The sequence below is a fragment of the Paramormyrops kingsleyae genome, chromosome 13, assembly GCF_048594095.1.
Source record: "Paramormyrops kingsleyae isolate MSU_618 chromosome 13, PKINGS_0.4, whole genome shotgun sequence".
Lineage (NCBI taxonomy): Eukaryota > Metazoa > Chordata > Actinopteri > Osteoglossiformes > Mormyridae > Paramormyrops > Paramormyrops kingsleyae.
This window is the reverse complement of record NC_132809.1, coordinates 24886409-24907641: the sequence shown is the minus strand read 5'-3', so window position 1 is coordinate 24907641 and position 21233 is coordinate 24886409. Positions and strand designations below refer to the sequence as shown.

Here is a 21233-nt window from a genome sequence, read left to right as displayed (position 1 = left end):
TTATTATCATCGTTGTTGGTGTTGTTGTGATAATAACTACTAAATAACAACTATTTTCAAGCAGTTTAATGAGTCCTACTCAAATAATTTGTAAACATTTCTATTGTTTTGGAAAATTAGCACAAATTAACACCACAAGTCCTGTGTAATTTCGTTGTTTTTAAATGTGTAATTCAGTACATGAAAGCGTGTTGGTACAAATTAATTGTGATTTATGTACCAGTGTGTAAGTGAAAACGAATGTGCTTTTTACGTGTCTTTTACATGTTAACCTTTTGTGTTTGCAAACAGCTGGTGTACAAAGACGTAATGCAAGTAATACTCACATAAGAACACTTGATATTTTACAGAATTCCTTGCATAAATAAACTTTATAAAGCCCTTTATTTACACTTTAATTTCATTCAATTAGCTCGAATTAAGGATACAGCTGCGTGACTCCTGTCGACAAAACTTATAATTGGGAGACACACACACACATGATCTGGGGGAAAACCGGCTCCGTGGGTCCGGGCTAATGTTCCTGCTGCGAAGCACGAATGAATGAGCCGTGCTACTGTGTGGTTTACAGATAAAGACCCAGAGGGACTGCGCTGGTCCTGCTAACCTACTTAGTACTTAATAGATTCGTTTCAATATGTGTTAACAACCTAAAAAAACAGTATGATTAAAGACCGAAGACCCTAAATGTGTAGGATAGGGCCACAGTGAGAGTTCCAGATTCTCCTGTGTCCTGGCTGCTTCATTCTCTCATAGTGTAAGGCCCTCTGGACAGCTTCAAAAAGAGCCGCGTAGCTTTGTATTTACATCATATCCATTCGTCCATAACTACTTATCCAGTAGAGGGCGCCGGTTAGCTTGGAGCCTGTCCCAGACACACAGAGCACAAGGCAAGGGACACAGTGGACAGGATGCCAGTCCATCATAAGTCGGGGGACACTATGAAGAGGATGCCAGTCTATCACAGGGCACAAAGCAGGGGATATGCTGAATAGGATGCCAGTCTATCATAGGACAAGGGAGACTGAATAGGATGTCAGTCTGTCACTGTAGGCAGGGGTACACTCTGAACAGGTTGCCAGCCTATTACACTGCACAGCAGGGGACACTCTAAACTGGATGCCAGTCCGTCACACAATCATACACTAAGGAATAGCATTTCTCTAAGCCAGTATTTCTTAAGCCAGTTCTTAGGGACCCCCAGCCGTCCACCCAGCCCCCAACATACCTGTACCTGGAATATGTTGTTCTTGATTGGCTGCAACTGTCTGGGGGTCCCCAAGGACTGTCTTGAGAAACACTAGATTGAGCATATGCTTTGGAACCATGCAAATATGTGGAGATGCAAACTGGACATACACAGGAATGGCGGCAGGAATTGAACCCAAGGTTCTGAAGATGTGAGTTTACAGTAGTGTCCCTGAGCTTCAATTCTGTCCATTTATCTTGTAAGGTATCAGTCCATCCATGCATGCACGCATACATGTAACCATCTTCTGAATGCGTGTCCTGGTCAGGGTCTTAAAAAAATACAATTGAAGACTGATTATCAAGATTTTTTTTCCATCAGGACGGTTTTATCGTTAGACTACAGACAGGCTAGGCTTTCGGCACATAATTTAGTTTACTTTCTTTAATTCAGGGCATTTACCGGTATTATGTGAGTCAATAAGCAAACAGCATACATTGTAGCCAAGCATGCCATTATATCCGTTCAAATCTTTCATTTCTGTGTTGCAGCGCATTTTTCTCTGGAGAATAATCGGTTCCCTGAATAGATACAAATTTAAGCAGCATATTTACAGGGGTTCCTGGACTTTTTCGGTCCATGTCTTCCGTTTTAAAATCCAGAGATTATATGTCCGGGCTGTTTTCCTGAAGGTAACAGAGGAACGAAATCCATCAGCGGACATCGACCTGATCCAGGTATGAGAAGACGGACGCGTTAAAGGACTTCGGTAACGATGATCCTTACGAATTACATGAATTGCTTACAAAATAATCATATTGTAGCTGATGAGATGGGCTCCGCATAGCTGAGCCTAGGAGCATATCCCAGCATGCCTTTCCATAGCCCGCGTGTGTGATTGTGTTACTGTCAATACTTGCTGTGTTCCCGATTGTCGTGTGTGTCCTTGATTCTGTCATGTGTCAATCCCCTCTTGTCTCTTTATACTGTGTAAACTACCCACCGTGTGTGTGCCGTCCGTCGTCAAACTTCCCTGTGTTTCCTTGTCTGTTTGCTCCCTTTGTGGTCACTGTCTGTGTTATTTATATATATATATAAAGCGGTATTATTTAAAAACACAATTTATAGACCAAAGGAACGGTTCCACGTTTCTCACCCCTATAGCCGCAATGCGTGGCTCTGCCGGTAATTAATATGCTCAAGAAAAACACTATTTCTGTCCACAAGCATTCTGATAGTAGCACGTGCTATACATAAATAAGTAGATGTAGATGACTAATGGTGACTAAAATATCTGCTAAATCCAACAAGGTGATCGATGTGATGCGTCAAGTATTAATGTTTAATATAGCCTATACTGTATATACTTCTCACCATACCTCGCTACAAAATACCTCATACAATTTCAACAATTTATCACAGATTTGTATTAATGCAGTGTTGTGTTCCCTGTGTTGGAGCTCCGGAAGGTGGGCAGTTCCCTGCCTTCCCGCCCAACCTGCCCACACATCTGCCGTCCTCACCTCCTTACTGCTGGACCGGACCACCCCTCCATCCTGCCAGAGGAAGCAGCTTCCTCACCTGCCTGTTCCGACATCAGCCGGACCGTCCGCATTTATACCTGAACTACACACAGATTTACTTTATAAATCGGGAATTAGCTATTTTGCACTTCCTTTGCGTCCCCAGGAGGTTGGGCTCCCCCTTTGAGTCTGGTTCCTCCCAAGGTTTCTTCCTACTAGGGAGTTTTTCTTTGCCTCTGTCACCTCTGTCTTACTCTCTGGGAGTTTTCGGCAGGGATAATGTACAGTCATTTGAGGCAACGTGATGTTGTGAAAATGCGCTATAGCCTATAGAAAAAAAAGTATATAAACATGTGTGTGTATCTATATATGTATACGTATGTATAAGGCCACACACATTTTCCAGCTACACATTTACAGCCGTCCCAACTAGATATACAATACATATACTGAGTAATTGTTGTACCAGCCGTCGACAGACACAGGTGGCGATGTCTTCTGTTGTAGCCCGAAAATCTGGAGCTGGGACCGTCAGGCGTGTAAACATTCAGGTGCTGAATGTTTACACCCCGCACAGCCCGTGTGCAGTCTTAGTAAGACTATTAATCACTCGCACATTTCATTTAAATTATTGTAGGTTTACAAAAATGTCGAGGAGATAAGAGGAAGAATATACAGATAGGCCTATCTATCATCTTTAACTTATACTAATATTACAGTCAGCGAAAGAAGTATCGAATATAACAGGTATAGTAGGCCTACGTGGTTTAAAAAGCTATATTGTGAAGTATTCGGTTTTTTATTATTCTTAAAAAGTTCGTTCAGAAATTATGAATAAATAAAGTGTTATTTAGGTAGGTGTAATCGTCGAGAAATGTCATCCAGCCATTCCTATCATTGTGCTAAATGATTCCTAAAAGAGACGAGGATTTTCCTGTCTTCTCCGATTTCTGACTGCCGATTACACCAGAGGAAGACCTCGCACCTTATCCTGTCATGTACATCAGCACAAGAACCTAGAAACGCAATCGAGACCCGACAGAAACCAAGGAACAATGGGAATAGTTAATTTTTGCACTCAAGGTACCTATAATGATAACAATCAAAAAACAAATGGGATATAATTCAGCCCCAAGACAAATACATTTTAATTGCCCCTACAATGTTTCAGTGCTATGCTATAAAATATTAATACCCTCGAATAAAAAAGAATGACAGAATAGTAACATATACGTATTTCTATAACTGAAATGATGTAACTATAATGTACAATTATAACGGTTAAAAAACAGTTGTTGCTTATTTTGTGAGCAGAGCAAAATCCAAATTATAATATATATATTACACACACACACACACACACACATATATATATATATATATATATATATGTGTGTGTGTGTGTGTGTGTGTGTGTGTGTGTGTCAGCCAGGTTTTGTATCATTTAAAACGGAATTCAAATGTATGTTTAATTTAGGCCGACTATCGAAATATTTATGTTTCTGGTTAAATAAATGAAGATAAATCACCGCTAAAAGGCGTAATGCAAAAATGAACAGGCGGATTAAATAATGTTTTTAATAGAAAGTGACCATTGTTTATTTATTTTTTTTATTTTTACATTTCATAATTTAGCCTAACTTATTTAGAAAGCCTGGAGAATAAAAGTCGCGTGTTTGACGGCTCACGTCTACTAGTAGTATTATTATGAAATTTTAGGCTACATTTCCTCTAGAGTGCAGGTCAAGGAAAGAGAGGATGGTCACCGCGCAGATCACCGAGTTTAAATAGTCAAGTGGGTAAAAGCGACTCCTGGAATGAAGTCATCACCGTTAATTAAAAGCAGGGACGAGCAGGCTGGCCTCCGCCTAGCCGTGTTCGTACGCGGTGGGTGGTCTGTTCTTCCGAAAAATGTCTTTCCAATCTCTTTCAGTGTAGAAACCGGTATAAACCATAACGACTTTCTTCATAGCTTAAAATACAGGTGCTGTGTTTTGCGTTCTGATGTTAGACCACGTTGCTGCATGTATCTATAGCTACTGCTCGACAACGTACCTGTTATCCAGGAGAGCAGAATTAACATCGCAGTAGATGTTAATGTATTAGATATTCACACAAAAATAAATTTCATGGAAAGTTCGTATTTAATATTAAATTCGATATCGTATGTATGAGTGGCATAAATATATTGTTTGTAATATTTATTTTTCAAATACCTTAAGTCACTTTAATAAACGATATATATATGAGGAACCTTTTGAATATAGTAGAGTTCTTTAATATCTCAAAACAATTACTCGACAATGACAATTTTAATCAACCTGTAGCATGTAATCCAGTAATTCGAGAGTACATTAGTCTTTTGAAAATTATTTATCTAAATTGGAATCACATTCCGACAGCGGCAATTTTATCATTTAATTTTATAATTTTTCTACGTCTCTGTTAACTGAATTTGTTTTCTTTATACTGTTTAAAGCCTGAGCTTTTGAATGAGCTATCCGTATTTTAAAGTAAGGCAGGACTTTTGGTATAGGAGCGGTACGGATCGGAGAGCGCGTGCAGACGATCCCTACGGAGTCTCGGCGAAGCTGTGGGCGGCTTCTCTGGTGCTTAAAAATAAAACCGAATCAGAATTTGGAAATCCAGTTAGAGATTTAACGACAGCAACCGCAGAGATATTTCCCGATACAAATGTCCTCTTTATGCAAAGGAGCGGCTTCGCTTGAAGTACCAGGACATGTATTTGATTTTTATTTTAAAGATGTCCGGCAGGCATGTTTGTATATTATTGTATAAACATCCTGCCCATTTCCCAAACTTTCGCAAGTCAGACTCTGCTCTCTAAATTCGTGGGTATTTGCTATACAACTCAACGCAATAATTCGTGTAACCTCTCTACACATTATAGGCTACATCACCTGGTAGTCCAGCGATGCTCCGAAGTATTGCGACGGAATATATGGAATTTGTATACTGATACACATAGGCCTTTAAGTACTAGTAAAGCTAAATGCAGAATTAAAGGCAAACTGATAAACATCACTAGATTGTGCAACGTAATTGATTTAAGACTGGACACTGGAAATACCCTACTTACAAAAAAAAAAAAAAAAAAAAACACCGACATCCCAGCCAATATCACGTAATCGGTCCTGTCACTGAAAATCGGCTCATTTTATGCAAAACTGTTTCACTTGGAGTGTAGCTGAAGCTCTATTTCGTTCTGGACAGGCGGAAAGAAAGCGGGAAAAAGTTTGTCATTAGAAACAGAAACAGGCATTTCCCTCGACTGCGTCCCACTGGAGTGGGAGGGGCTGAATGGGCGGTTTCTCAGGGTTTGTAAGACGCTGATGACAGGAGATAAGTGTAAAGGGATCTCCGCAGGAAGAAGGAGCGCACTCGAACCGCAGACTTCATCCTGTTTAACTGCGCTCAAAGACGCGGTATGCAGGCATGCAGCAGGCCTACAGAAAAACGGCAATCCGATCACAGCGTTTGTTTTAATACATTGCGGCACCGCGGACTTTACTAATAAAGCAATAGAGTCTCCAGGTTAGTGACTGAAGGCTGTGCACGAGAATAATGACGGCAGAGTTTGCGCAAGCCTCGGCACAGGCCCCTGCTCAAAATAACTCCACGTGTACCCCATCGGAAGAAGCGAGCGGACAGACATCAGCGATGGAGCCCACCTCCTCGACGACTAAAAATAAAAAGACCAACGCCGGAATCCGCCGGCCCGAGAAACCTCCCTATTCCTACATAGCTCTTATAGTCATGGCCATCCAGAGCTCGCCCAGCAAGCGCCTGACGCTCAGTGAGATTTACCAGTTCCTCCAAAACCGCTTTCCTTTCTTCAGGGGCTCCTACCAGGGATGGAAGAACTCCGTGCGCCACAACCTATCCCTCAACGAATGCTTCATCAAGCTGCCCAAGGGGCTCGGCAGACCGGGGAAGGGGCACTACTGGACTATGGACCCCGCAAGCGAGTTCATGTTTGAAGAAGGGTCGTTCCGTCGGAGACCGAGGGGATTCCGGAGAAAATGCCAGGCGCTGAAGCCCGTGTACAGCATGATGAACGGGCTCGGATTCAACCATTTACCGGAGTCCTATAACATCCAGGGAACAGGAGGATCCCTGACCTGTCCTGCGAGCGGATTCTCGCTGGATAGCGGGATTGGGATGATGAACGGGCACTTAAACACCATGGAAGGCATGGGTTTGGCAGGGCACTCTGCGTCTCACATGTCACCCAGCAGTGGACATTCATATGTGGGGAGTTGCACAGGATCTGACGGGGGCGAGTATACGCATCATGACAATCCCGCCTCGCCGTTGCTTCCAGGCGGGGGAGTAATCGAGTCTCACCTAAGCTACTCCGGCGCAGCCTCCACCTGGGCAAACGGCCCCTCTTACATCAAGCAGCCGCCGCTGGCACCCTGTAACCCGGGAGTAAATCCGCTACAGCCGGCCTTGGGGGTGCATCCCTTGGACGGTGGCTATCTACACCAGAATGGCCACGACCTACAAGGTACGAAACCTGTCGTTACATTCTATACAGTCTGGAAATTATTCTAAAAAAAAATCACATTATTAACATTATTTTTAAAAGAAATTATATCATCTCACAGATCAATCATCATTACTCCGAGGTTTAGTTAAACTGCTCTGAAAGTTAATGTGATTTATTTAAACAGTAATTGTAACATTGTGTTACTTTAGTCCCATTTTTCAAAGCGAGCCTTGACGTTTGATTATAATGCATAGCAACGTCTGTACATTTGACGAAATGCATCGAGCATAAAACAAGTTTTCTTTTTCAGATTTTAGAATATGTAGTTTGAATGAAAACAGAGAAACCCCAAACATTACACCACGAACGATGAGAATACGATGTACCTGCTTTTGTTTCCTGTCCTATTTTAACTCACAGCGGGTAACCCTGGATATATGTTTATTATACATCCCTGGAGCTATTTGTGGAAACATACGGAAGCATCTCGCTAGGAGTTATGTTCGCTCTCCATGCAGCGGCCTGAAGGTCCAGATCGGGCAGTGAGGCGGACCTGAGGCGCCGCATCTCGGGGGATTTGCGTGCAGCCGATCCGCTGTCTCCGAAACAACCAAGCCCAGATAATTACCTTTAATTATCCACAAAAAAGATAAAGAAATCCAGCCGAGCTTATGGGAATGATTCGAATAACATTTTTTTTCTGCAATATGATAACTTTTGCAGTACAAAAAAAAAATGTTTGCGTTACTGTTCAGCGTAATGTGAAATTATTGGTGTTCATTTTCTGGTTGAGCACCTCCAGAAATAATCAGGTTTTCATAGCTTTTGTTCAACAGCTTAACATTTTCTGTATGCCTATTTGCTATAAGCACAAGATATTTCATAAAAGGGAGATTGGCCTAATTTCAGATTTGTAAATAGTCTGTTTTAGAATCATTTTTGAACACAATTTACATATTTTATGGGCACCACATTACAATAAGGCTCCCTTTTGCTACTTGTAAATGGTAGTTACTCATTAATAAAAAGAAAACTGTTATAACTTGTTTAAAATTGTCTATTAATTTATAAAGTGTTACAACCTAATTAATAACCAGATTATAAACCATTCATGAACTCTTTATATGGGTAGCCTTATTGCAAAATGGTACCTTTTTATGTATATGTAAACTATAAATAGTCTAAAATTTAATATCAAAAGTGTAACGTTCTATTACAGTGGGCCTATCTAAATCTTTTTTTCATTAGGCCTATTATTCAAACGCGATATTTTAAGAAAGTATAGGCCTGTTAATAAATATAGTTTGTCGATTTCTTCTGAAATATTATATGACAAATGACTGGAAAATAATTTCAGTTTTATTATTTTCCAACAGCGTTGCATTTGGAATATGATGCGTAACGACGTTAGGTGTCTGTCTATCAAAGCTCTGTTGAATTTCGTCACTTTTAATGACTGTAAACTTATTTTGTCAGGAATCGCACGCTATCATTCCCAGTCCCCTGCCATGTGTGACAGGAAGGAATTCGTCTTCCCCTTCAACGCGATGCCATCGGCCGCCATGCACTCTGCAGTCGGCGGCCCTTACTATCAGCAGCAAGGCACCTACCAAGACATAAAACCCTGTATTATGTGACATGGACCAGTCACTCCTTCATTTCTCTAGCTGCTGGAGAAAACAAAAGAAATCGACGAAAAATGCTGCCAAGTCACCATGGCGGATTTATTACACGAAAACGGCATCACATATATACAAATACACCGCTTTTCATGTTTTGTTGGTTCGCTCAGTAAGTACATCACGGCTACAGCTTATAAACATCTCCTGTTGGATGTGTCCCCGTGGATCTTCGAAATGACTGATTTATCTTGGAGAATAAAATGACTTTGGACTTAAGTTGGACGCAATTTTATCAATCATAGAAGATGTAAGGCACTTTGAATTGGCGACCGATTATTTATTATGCTTTTCTAATGTAAATGTAAAATATATCTTTATGGGCAACATTTGCCATGATTGTTTTCGCTTGAAACACTAAAGATGTGTGCCTACATAGAGCTGTAGTTTCTTAATATGTATATGTGAATTATTCAGACATACAAAAAATGTACATATCATGCATTTTTACTTTTTCAGTATACGTGATATCTTGAAGGAAATTTATTTACGCTATTTGTATAAAGAAAATGCACTGGCATGCAGTAAAATTATTGGGGATCGCGATTATTTGTATATACAATACATATAAAATATTTTCTCAAATTATGATTTGTCCTATTCATACGGAACATTTCTCTAACAGCACTTAACAATGATATTTGTAAATATTTGTAAAATCAATATTTACAGGTTTGCGAGGGAAATTAATATAATTTCACACTATCTTTCCTTCAGCACAAATCGATGATTTTGATTTTTTTCCCCCCATTTTGAAGCGCCGTTTTGTTTTCTCCAAATAGGCTACACAAGTACGGCCTTTCTCCTGATTGTTTTAATAATATTATATTGGGTATAGGTCGGATCACTGGTTGATTGGTAGCCATCATTTTGCTTTAAAAAATTGCAGTATTTTTTATGAAGCACTTTTTAAAATTAGGCACCTCCAACAAAGTACAGCAGAGCTATAGAGACCCCGTGCCTTACCGCTAAGATCCGGGAAGGAACGCTGCCGGAGTGAGGTGAAACGCCGAATAATTTGATTATAACTTTGTTTTGTTTAGGAAAAAGAAAAAAAAACAGTGGAGGACAATGATTTTGTGATTATTTGGTGCTGAATGCCAGGCAGCCTACGTTTGACGAATCATTGAATTTTGAGTGTCGCTGCATTTTGTGAAATTTCGGCGGACTCGCGGACCCCTGTTAGAAGACCAATGCTGTACTGGTTGGAAGATAGATGGATATTATTATTATTATTATTATTATTATTATTAGAATAAAGTTCAGACTTATGAGCTTTAAACCTTACACTTTATCCCTTCTTTAGCGTTGTGGGAAGGAAACGTTCCGGCTATTGTAGCATCTGATTCATCAAGCCAATCAATTTTCGTAAGAAATATCAGTCCTGCCCAGATTCATGAGTGCTAAAACATAACCAGGCGGTAAAGAATCGGAAAATATTTCTGTCTGGAAAAGGTCAATCTTGGTGTACTATTAAATATGAAATAAGCATCACTCACGTTTCAGAAAGTAAAAAAAAAAAAAAGTATTATGTATATATGTCTAATTTGGAAATCTCAACTAAAGGATTTAATCTCTTTAGTTTTGCAGTCATGTTTCCCTGGGATTAAGCATGAACACGCACACTGACAGTAATCTATGTGGTCTGATTTAACATATAATCATGACCAATTTCTTATCAAACGTCTTTGCGGCTGTGAAGCGGTAGATAAGAGCGATTCTCTTTGCCCACCTGGACTGTATGAATCCTCAGCTGACCTAATGGCTGGGATCCCTAACTATTATGCATTAAGCCTATTAGTACAATAGCCGCAGCATTTCCAAGTATCCAGCTATTAGCTGTAAAGTTATTAAAACACCTTATAACCATATATTATATTATTATAATACCCGACAATACTGATCCTAGCTGGCGTGGCAGCATACACTGGTGCCTTTTGTCGGAGACAAAGTGAAATTGGCGCCCTAGGCGGCTGCCTATGTCACCTACAGGGCTGACTGACCCTGATGTCCAGAGATTGCAGTAGAGAGTGTCGTCCTGTTTTAAAATGCCCCTGCACATGTGGAACTGAATTTCTAAATGTTCGAAGTGCATTTCTAGCTGGTCGGACACTGTATCCATAAAGCATAGGAGAAAGTTTGATGTTTGGCGGGGACACACACAACATAATAATTTAAATGGAAGGCCTACTTATTTGGGGGGGGAATAAGAGAAACAGATCCTACACCCCTAACGGTGCCTGTAATTGGATGGTCAGTGGTTCGAATCCCAGAGTTGGCAGAGTTTCACTGTTGGGTCCCTGAGCCCAGCCCCTAATCTCCAGTTGCTCCAGGATTGTCTGATCCTGCTTTCTCGATTTTACGTCTCTTTCTATAAAAGCATGAATATGAATAAAACCACCTTAAACAATAAGTAAGGCCTTCACTGCGGATCTGAAGCCCTTTGAAGAGGGGCCCTGATAACACCACCCACCCCCCACATTCCCGCTGGCGCATTATATAGGGTAGGTAACCTAGTAATAGTAACCAGGACAACAATTCACATAAACAAACACAGTATATTTACCATTTTTGTAAATGGAATCAGCATGACCAGTGAAGGCCTATGGGTATTGAAGTCCTTTGTAATCATAGGTGGGACTGGGCCTGTGCAAATAGATATGGGGAATCAAATTGTGAAATCAAGCCAATATCTGGGTCAGTATGAACATTTTTAATATTTATGGTGGACAGATTAAGTTAAATTGTTTCATAAACATGAATTGTTTGCTCGGTTGCAAAAAGGAAGGTTAACTGTCACATGTGACTAAAAGTGTAGAGGTGTGGAGAATGAGTGAGAAGAGCTTTGGTTCTTGTGGAATATGAGCCTTTGTATGTATAGGGTTTGTTGGTAGTAATGCCGTTCTTCCCTTACACATTTCCCTCTGATAAAGCCCCCTGCTGCTTTTGTAAATATTTGCTGTAGTTTTGCTTGTTCCTTCCACAGTCCACTAGAGGGTGACATCTACCAAGAATTCCTGAAGGAAATGCCATTAAAATATATCATGAAAACTGTGATATATTGATGCCTGGTTCTATCAGCATGCGACTGGCTGTGTTTATGAAACATTAATCAATTATCTAACTTATTACTTTTGTGTCAAATTCTAAACATAGTATTTCTGTGAAAAGAGGACCACACACTTTGCCAATAACTTCAGGTTATTGGCAAAGCTTCAGGTTTGAATGAAATAGCAAGGTTTGTCCCCCTGGGAAGGACAAACTCACCAGCAGAGGCATGAGCTGCAGTCCAGTGCAAGTTCTGTCACCCCACAGAAGATGAAGGAGAACATCCGGAAAGAGGAGGGTGCCGTCATAAAAAACCCGAACCCACTGCATCCTGCTCAGCAGCAAATCTGCCAAGAGATAAAGGTGTGAAGAAGAACCACCTGGAGATGACTAATAAATCTGCTCAAGTCTGCTGAGATGTCTGCTGAGAAGCACAATGCTTTCTTTATCCTCCACGCTCCATTCGGAATCTCAGACAGACTTGTCTACTTGCTTGCTTGTTCCAGATACTGGCCAGCAGATTCAGGGGCTCAGTTGGATGGCACCTCCAGATATGTGTAAATAAGGTCAACTTTCTACTTACTGCACTCAAGCTGGAAGCTGTGGACAGACAGCAGCAGCCTGGGGGTAGGAGCCAAGCCCCTCTAAAATGCTTTTATATCTATTATATTAACCCTGATTCACAGCCACAGTGCGAGGGGGTGTACCACATGGTGTGTGTGTGTGTGATGGTAGATGCTTCTGAAGCCAGAGTATGGCGTCTGCAGCGATTCAGAGCTCAAGCAGAGCCTCCACATGTTCACACACGTTTCATCATGCCGGGACCAAGTCTTACCGTCCTGATGGATACTCGCTGGTCCTTCTCCCCTAGAGATCTTGTGCTTTTATCTAATCTTCCTCCCTCTGCTTTCTGAGTTCATAAACGATCCAGAAATCCCCCCGCCTTCATTTTGTCACTGTGAAGTAGCTCTGTGATCTCTCTCTCTCTCTCCCTCTCTCTCTCTCTCTCTCTCTCTCCCTCTCTCCCCGTCTGCTCCAGCTGACTACATCCATGCCGTGATGAGGGAGCGGCCCCCTCCACTTTCTCCACACCCCGCTCTCCCTCGCCCTCCTCATGCTCATGCCACAGAGGGTCCGGATGGAGGCACACGGAGGAGCAGCTGGCCAAGGTAGGGGCAGCTGACTGTGTGTGTGAGTCACGGGTGTGTCAGGAGTGGCAGGGAACACGCTATCTACATGTAACATGCATGGTGACATTGAGGGACAGGTATATAATGAGGAGAGCAACAGCATGACTATATTCGATTGGAGGAGACGGACCCAGTGCAGAGGGACCAGGATGTGGGCATGGAAAGGCTGCTCTCAGCTCTGAGTATCGCCTCATTGGAAGGAGCTCAGATTACGTGTTTAACAGAGAGAACTTAGGGTTGATTTGAGCAGGGGGTGTGTGCAGCTGGTCAGCATGAATGTAACATGGATGGAGTCATCAGTCCATGCTGACTGAACAGAGATGGACTTTCCAGTCAGACGAGACCGAACTTCCTGAAGGAGACCTCAGCTCTCAGCCTCTGAAGCATCTGCTGTAAAAATGTGTCATTCGCACACGGCCGGTTTTCTCATGTTCGGATGAGACCCGAAGTCGCTACAGGTGGTGACGGCGTGACTCGAATGACAGAGACGGAGCAGGAGCTGAGAGTCTGCTGAGGCGTCACCTGCACCTCCGTTAAATTAGTGAGACACCAGCCAGTGAAGTGCATACTCGTGTGATACAAGTGTGATACTCGTGTGTGGATCTGTCAGATGCTCCAGATGGCTTTTATTAAAATGAAGATAAAGATACCTCAGGAAACTGAATACGGGGTAAAATGCAGAGGTTTGTGTAAGATCATCACTGGTGACGTGCTCTCAAAAAACTCAGTGTAGCCAAGAAATTGGAAGGTAGTCTTCTGTAAACAGCCCTGAGATTGTGCAGAATGTGGGTCCCTACAGAAGGACGTGTAGCTTGAGTTCAAGCAGTTCGAGCAACTGATGATGTGCTTGAACTGGAATGTGAGCTACCAAAAAAAGGGCTGGAATTTGAGCAGCTGATGCTCCCAGGAAATGGACGGCGAATGAGATACATCCTCACCGTGACACCATCTGTTCCTACATACTCAAGTCCCTAGAGTCACATGACCCAGCTGGCTGCTGTCTAATCCCATAAATTTACTTTACTACTAATAATCAGGCATTATTGTACAGTGATCAGGAGACATCGTGATTGAAGAATGAATTTGGGGCTGCAGGAACCAGCTTTGGGGCTGCAGGAACCAGCTTTGGGGCTGCAGGAACCAGCCCTGAGCGCTGTTAAGCAAGCGGTTGATTTCTCATCCCCTGCTTGTCCTTCGCAGCAGATCCAAACAAGGATGTTCAGAAGCCACTGAAGTCCTGCAGCTCAGGGGAACTGAGCCCAGAGGCATCCCATAATCCTTCACTGGGAGAGGAGAGAGCAATCCCACTGCCCCTTTCTGGGCTACTGCATCTGACAGACAGGAGACGTGAGTGTTAATGATGGCAAATGGCGGGGGGGGGTCGGGGTGCTATTTGGCAGGGGGGTTGATGGAAACTGCATCCAAGCTTGTTTGGGCAGAATTCTACTAATAGCTTAAAGTTGTTACAATCTTATCTAGCTCTGATTTAAAGGAACCCAGGGTTTTAGCTTCCGCTACACTAACAGGAAGACTATTCCATACTCTAACTACACACTGTGTAAAGAAGTGCTTTCTCACATCCAGTTTAAAATGTTCTCCCGCTACTTTCCACTTATGGCCACGAGTTCTAGTATTTAAACTAATAAGTAGCCATTTGGCTGAACAGCATCCAGACCCGTTAGAATCTTATAGACCTGGATCATGTCCCCCCTTAGTCTCCTTTGCTCGATGCTGAACAGATCCAGCTCAGCTAACCTCTCCTCATAAGACATTCCTCTAGGACCAGGAATCACTCTCGTAGCCCTCCGTTGCACCCTTTCCAAGGCAGCAATGTCCTTTTGAAGGTATGGTGACCAAACCTGCACACAATATTCTAGGTGGGGTCTTACCAAGGAATTATATAATCGTAGCATCACCTCCCTTGACTTAAACTCCACACACCTCGAGATGTAACCTAACATCCTATTGGCCTTTTTAATTGCTTCCCCACACTGGTGGGAGAGAGAGAGAGAGAAAGGGGGGGTGAGGGAAGATGGGGCCACCACTCAGAGCTTGGTGAAGACAGGGGAGTCGGCATCATGACTCATTCTTGCTCTGATCGTAGGATCCCTGCTCAGACTGACACGTACAGACTGCAGCCATTGTTCTTTGTTACTTGTGCAGCTGAAAATCCACTCTGTGTAGTCCCACAAAGGTATGGCCGTTCCCTCCCTGGGTGAGGTCCAAGCCTGAACAAGAAGCTACAAACACGGCCCACAGACCCATCATTGTCGCTGGATGGTCAATGCATAATCACAGAGGATGTGGTGAAAGGCCCGTATCCCGCCCCCCCCCCCCCCACCCCCCCATATTGCAGTGTCAGGGAGCGGGATACTGAGCATCCCTTAAGGGGTTTGATTTGCCTTGAGACATGTGGGGCTGTGACAGGAAATGCCAACAGGAGACAGGAAGTGGCTTCCTTCAGTAATCCAGATCAACTTGGCCCTGGTTTCCAGATTGTGGCTAATAAAGCCATCAAGGGCAGATTCACAGCCGAATGGCCCAGATCTGTCACGTTAACCTTTAAAACTTCCCTCTAAATCGCTGTATGTGCCAGATCTAGATCATACCGTTGGGTCTTTGTATCACGTGATGTGGGGAGGATGGACATCCTAAGCCATTACTTGTGAAAGTGTCACTGCCACATCCTCACGATGATCTTGCAGAAAGCAGCCAGTTCTGCCCCCATGCCCCATAATTCCCTGCAGGCTCTGTGAGAGACGGCTTCCCGCTTCCACAGCTCAGAGGGGGAAACCACATGAATCTGGGATATGACATCATTGGCCCCCTTGGGTCTCTTTCGGATTTTCACAAAACTGTCCAAAATGATTGATAACATTTTTTGCTGTTTATCCCAGTGGGGAACAGAGGGCATGTAGGGCTGGCACAGGAAGGCTGTATAGAGAGCCACAAAAACGCCCCATGGCCACTTTCTGATGTCTCTCTCTCTCTCTCTCTCTCTCTCTCTCTCTCTCACTCACACACACACACACACACACACACACACAGTCGTGTAATCATATCTTTTTGGGGACCGCTCATTCGTTTCTATGGGAAAAATGCTAATGCTAACTATGGCAACCTTAACCCCTATCCAGCCCTAACCATAACCATAAGTAACCAAACAAAATACAGGAGTTTTTGCAATTTCAGTTTTTTCATTGCAGTCATATGGATTTTTATAAAATAGAGTTTTCCCATATGGGGACCAGGAAACTGGTCCCCTTAAGGTAAAAAACAAACGGGTTTTCATCATGTTCTGGGGATATTTGGTCCCCAAAAGGTAAGGTATACCTGGACCACACACACACACACAGACCTGTACTCATACCTTTGTGGGGACTCTCCATTCATTTCTATGGGGAAAACTCTAATTCCAACTATGACAACCTTAACCCCTACCCAGCCCAAACCTTAACCATAAGCAACCAAACAAAATATGGGACTTTTGGCATTTTTAGTTTTTTGATTGCGGTCACAGATGTTAATAAAATAGAATTTCACCTTGTGGGGACTGAAAACGTGGTCCCCACAACATCAAAATAACAGGTTTTTATGACATTGGGGACAATTAGTCCCCACAATATATTATATACATAACCCAAGACATCCACAGTCACACACACACACACACACACACACACAGACCTGTACTCATACCTTTGTGGGGACTCTCCATACATTTCTATGGGCAAAACCTAATCCCAACAATGACAACCTTGACCCCTACCCAGCCCTAACTTTAACCATAAGTAACCAAACAAAATTAAAATTAAATTTCCCCTTTTGTGGACTGAAAAAATGGTTCCCACATCAAAATAACAGACAAAGTGTCCACACAATGTAATGTATGTCTGAACCACACACACACACACACACACACACACACACACACACAGCTAACTCCTGCCCTGTGAATGATGGGAAATCTCATCCCACGAGTTAGAACTTGGTGACTGATGCACAACAGTGTCTGCAGAAGTATCTAGAAGGATGCTGGAGCTCTGCACTGGCCGGGGCGTAACAGCGTCTCCTGGTCCCAGCCGTGGTACCCATCAACTTCTGCCTCGCTCTCCTGCAGAGCCTCTGAGCAGCGTCTCCTCGCTGGAGGTGCACTTCGACCTCCTGGACCTGACCGAGCTCACGGACGTGTCCGACCAGGAGCTGGCTGAGGTCTTCGGCGATTCGGATGAAGAGAAGCACATTGAATCACCAGCAGGTAAAAGGTCCCCGATCCTCAGACTCCTCCTCATGCCTCTTTGACTGACAGCGTTGGCCCCGCTGCTGATTATATTTTAATCATATAATAATGATAATAATATCAATCTTACGTGTGGCATTAGTGATTACCTTGGGACTGTGAGATATCGTTCTTTTAACAGCAGTGATGGGACCCATCCATCGTTCATTCATCCATCTGGCCGCCTTACGACCATCTTACCTTAGACAGTCAGGGGGAGCCTGTTCCAGACAGCACAGGGAACGAGGCAGAGCCACGACACCCATCCATTACGTGGGAATATACATGAACATACTATGGTGCATTTTTAGGAAGTGTGCCTGACACAGGGGGAACACACAGACTGGACACATAGAGTAGAGGTGAGAGGCAACAGTTTTACCCAGGGAGCCACCGCACCATCAGTCCTCTGCAGCCAGGGGGCGATAGCTGGCAGAATAGCAACCGGACTTAGAAATCAAACAGCCGCTCTAGTAAGATGCCAAAACAAGGCATTTGAGACATTTTAGAAGGCCATGCCTGATCATGATGTTTACCTTAATCACACTGTGCTTGTAATTGTGCTTTAGTCATTAAAACTTAGGCTGCCCCACATATATACCTCTCTCACCACGAAGAGGTTCATCTGGGCAGTTTCCTCACTGGCCGTGTGGAAAGAAACAGAGCGAATGACCCAGCGTGACCTTTAGGGTGAAGCCGACAGAGATGGAGGCACCGGGTTGATTCCCAGCCACATGAAAGTGGGCTGGACCGCAACGTACCAACACAGAGTCTGAGCTTCGGGACGAAGGGGTGCCGCAGATCCGTCCTTAGCCATCTGGCCAAACAGCTGCAAGACCAATATGGAGAAAAGATCATAAAGTGTAAAATAAAGAATATAAAGATAAAAATAGGTTAACCACATGGACCTGACCAGCTGGGGGTGTGGGGGTGGGTGGGTTCATACTAACCATTTCACTGCTGTTTCTGTCCACTGTCTCCTGTGCCTGGTCCTCTCGTCCCCAGGTCTGCGTCGAGACACACCAGCTCTCCAGCCTCACAGTGACAGTCACCTACCAGGTTCGACCCACAGAGCCCATCTGACATATTATTTTATTTATTGTTTTATTTTATTTATTTGTGATTATTTGTCATTGTTGACACACCACAGCATACAGTGCACAACAACGAAATGTGTCCTCTGCATTTAACCCATATGTGACTTTCGTGACATAGCAGGGGGCAGCTAATTCAGCGCCCGGGGAGCAGTGCTTGGGGGTGGTACCTTGCTCAGGGTACCTCAGTGGTGTCTTCGTGGTCGGGGATTTGAACCTGCAATCTTCTGATTACGAGTGCGCTTCCCTAACCATTAAGCCACAACTGCCATAAGCTAAGGACGTGTCATACAACGGGGACGTGTCATACAACGGGGACATATCATACAACAGGGACGTGTCATACACCGGGGACGTGTCATACAACAGGGATGTGTCATACAACAGTGATGTATCATACAACAGGGACGTGTCATACAACAGTGATGTGTCATACAACAGGGACGTGTCATACAACAGTGATGCGTCATACAACAGGGACATGTCATACACCGAGGACATGTCATACAACAGGGATGTGTCATACACCTGGGACATGTCATACAACAGGGATGTGTCATACAACAGGGACGTGTCATACACCGGGGACATGTCATACAACAGGGATGTGTCATACACCTGGGACATGTCATACAACAGGGATGTGTCATACACCGGGGACATGTCATACAACAGGGACGTGTCATACACCGAGGACGTGTCATACAACAGGGATGTGTCATACAAGAGTGATGTGTCATACAACAGGGACGTGTCATACACCGGGGACATGTCATACAACAGGGATGTGTCATACACCTGGGACATGTCATACAACAGGGATGTGTCATACAACAGTGATGTGTCATACAACAGGGACGTGTCATACACCGGGGACATGTCATACAACAGGGATGTGTCATACAACGAGGATTTGTCATGCACCGGGGACGTGTCATACAACAGGGATGTGTCATACAACAGGGACGTGTCATACACTGAGGACATGTCATACAACAGGGATGTGTCATACACTGAGGACATGTCATACAACAGGGATGTGTCATACACTGAGGACATGTCATACAACAGGGACGTGTCATCCTTGTAAATTTGTCTTTGTGCCCCAGGGCGAGACCTGTCCCCCTTGGGCCACAGCCAGTACATGTACTCCACCTCCTGGACCCAATACAGTAAAAGTGAGCCAACTCAAGACAGGGACCGGCAGCATAAATCAGACAGCGAGGAGTAATTCCTGCACCCGGAGATTCGAAGCGGCCAGAGCCAGTGACAGAAGGAGGATACTGGGGACCGAGGGCGCTGGCGCTAAGCAAACCCACTCAGACCCAGAGAAAGAGGAACATGTGCCTGCAGTGCGTTCTGGGAACTTCTCCTCCCTCACAACACCAAGGGGCTCCATCTCAGGGGGCCAGGGAGGGGACCAAACCACAGTGTCACCATCATGCTGCTTCAGGAGAATGTCCTGCTCACGACGCAAAAGAAAACTGGCACCCGGAGACAGTTCTGATGGGAAGGCTGTGAGGTCAGAATGACAGCTGATACTAAAGCTGCCATGCCACAGGGACAAACATGTCCGCTGTCACCCGCTGACCTTCAATAAAACATGAGCAAAGATGGGTTTTGCCCATTTATCACTATCAGAAAACAGATGGTCCATGATGAAGTACAAGGCTGCAGATTTGTGTGAGAGACAGACGCATTTACCCATGTGAGCGCTCAGCGAGAACCTAACGCTTACATATTTAGCATGTTGGAATCTGAAGTGCTGTGGGTCTTACTACACTGTGTGTGTATGTCTGTTAGGATGGAGAGCGTTAATCCAATAAACACTGCATCTATTTCAGTTTATGTTAAGGTGTTAAGTCTGACTGTGCTTAAGTGAGACCTACAGCAATGTAACAATTTATAACAACAAAATTCACTAATGAAATGGATGGCCCCCAACCTACGGTATAACAGATTGCACCAAGCAGCCCAGCGTACCTGTCCTGGTTCTGTTCTCGTGTCTTTTCGTTTGTGAGTCCTGAACCAGAACCGCTTACAAAACTCCGGCCACAGACTCTGACACACAAGTGATGGAAATCCTACCCAAAGCGCTCATGTTCTCAGAGGTGCCGCTGAGGCCATTTTCAAAATGTGCTCCTTGGGGAGGTGAACCTCTGCTCCTCCCAGCAGTCCCTGTGAGAGCTGAAGCTTTGTTGAAGGTGCTCAGGATCTGCACTAGAATACGACATAAATTAAACTTTGTGCATTTCAACCCTATACACAAGCCTGAACACAGGCAAAACGTCATGTAACATTATATCCTGAAGCATAAGCATTAACAAAGAAACTGCACAGCTCATGTCCCAACACTGAAGCGCAGTGCAGGTGTGAATGAACAAGGCCCCGGGGCCAGGGGCCGATCCTCTTCTCTGGTTGGGGCCCCATCAGCCTGATCCCATGGGGGGTCCTTTCCAGCAGCTTATATTAAACATGAATGTATGCTCTTCAAATTTCTTGTGTTTTAAATACTTTTTCTCAATGAAAAAAGTATAACGGCATAATTATGTAATCTGTGTTCATTTACAGGGAAATGTAATTCAGGATATATGGTGTATATATTATGTATTGTATTTAAAACCTGCATAAAACACAAACCCATTGTATAACACATTTGTAACATACATTTATTTTACATAGCTGTTTGTTTAAATAAAGAGAATTCCTGTTACAGTA

The 21233-nt window shown here is 43.6% G+C and overlaps 2 protein-coding genes and 1 long non-coding RNA gene across 4 annotated transcripts in view; 2 read left to right on the top strand and 1 right to left on the bottom strand.

Annotated features, from left to right (window-relative positions):
- LOC111843568 (uncharacterized) overlaps positions 1 to 13027 on the bottom strand; it is a 20829-nt gene extending 7802 nt beyond the window's left edge. The window contains exons 1-3 of the long non-coding RNA XR_002838193.2: positions 12788 to 13027; positions 12172 to 12299; positions 11471 to 11550 (exon numbers count right to left, since the gene is read on the bottom strand). This is a non-coding gene — a long non-coding RNA (uncharacterized lncRNA). The remainder of the gene's footprint in view (positions 1 to 11470; positions 11551 to 12171; positions 12300 to 12787) is intronic.
- Positions 6060 to 9492, top strand: LOC111843566 (forkhead box protein F1-like). The gene is made up of 2 exons (XM_023811236.2): positions 6060 to 7243; positions 8702 to 9492. Exons 1-2 carry the CDS (start codon positions 6298 to 6300, stop codon positions 8860 to 8862), a joined length of 1107 nt encoding a protein of 368 aa, XP_023667004.1. The 5' UTR covers positions 6060 to 6297; the 3' UTR covers positions 8863 to 9492.
- dbndd1 (dysbindin domain containing 1) lies at positions 12990 to 21233 on the top strand. Of its 2 annotated transcripts, none has more exons than XM_023811237.2 (5): positions 12990 to 13121; positions 14343 to 14489; positions 17263 to 17400; positions 18427 to 18480; positions 19625 to 21233. In XM_023811237.2, the coding sequence occupies exons 1-5, from the start codon at positions 13067 to 13069 to the stop codon at positions 19744 to 19746; spliced, it is 516 nt and encodes a 171-aa protein (XP_023667005.1). In that variant the 5' UTR covers positions 12990 to 13066; the 3' UTR covers positions 19747 to 21233. The 2 variants fall into 2 exon arrangements, with proteins under 2 accessions (XP_023667005.1, XP_023667006.1); XM_023811238.2 differs by having other exon boundaries at positions 12992 to 13121; positions 14346 to 14489.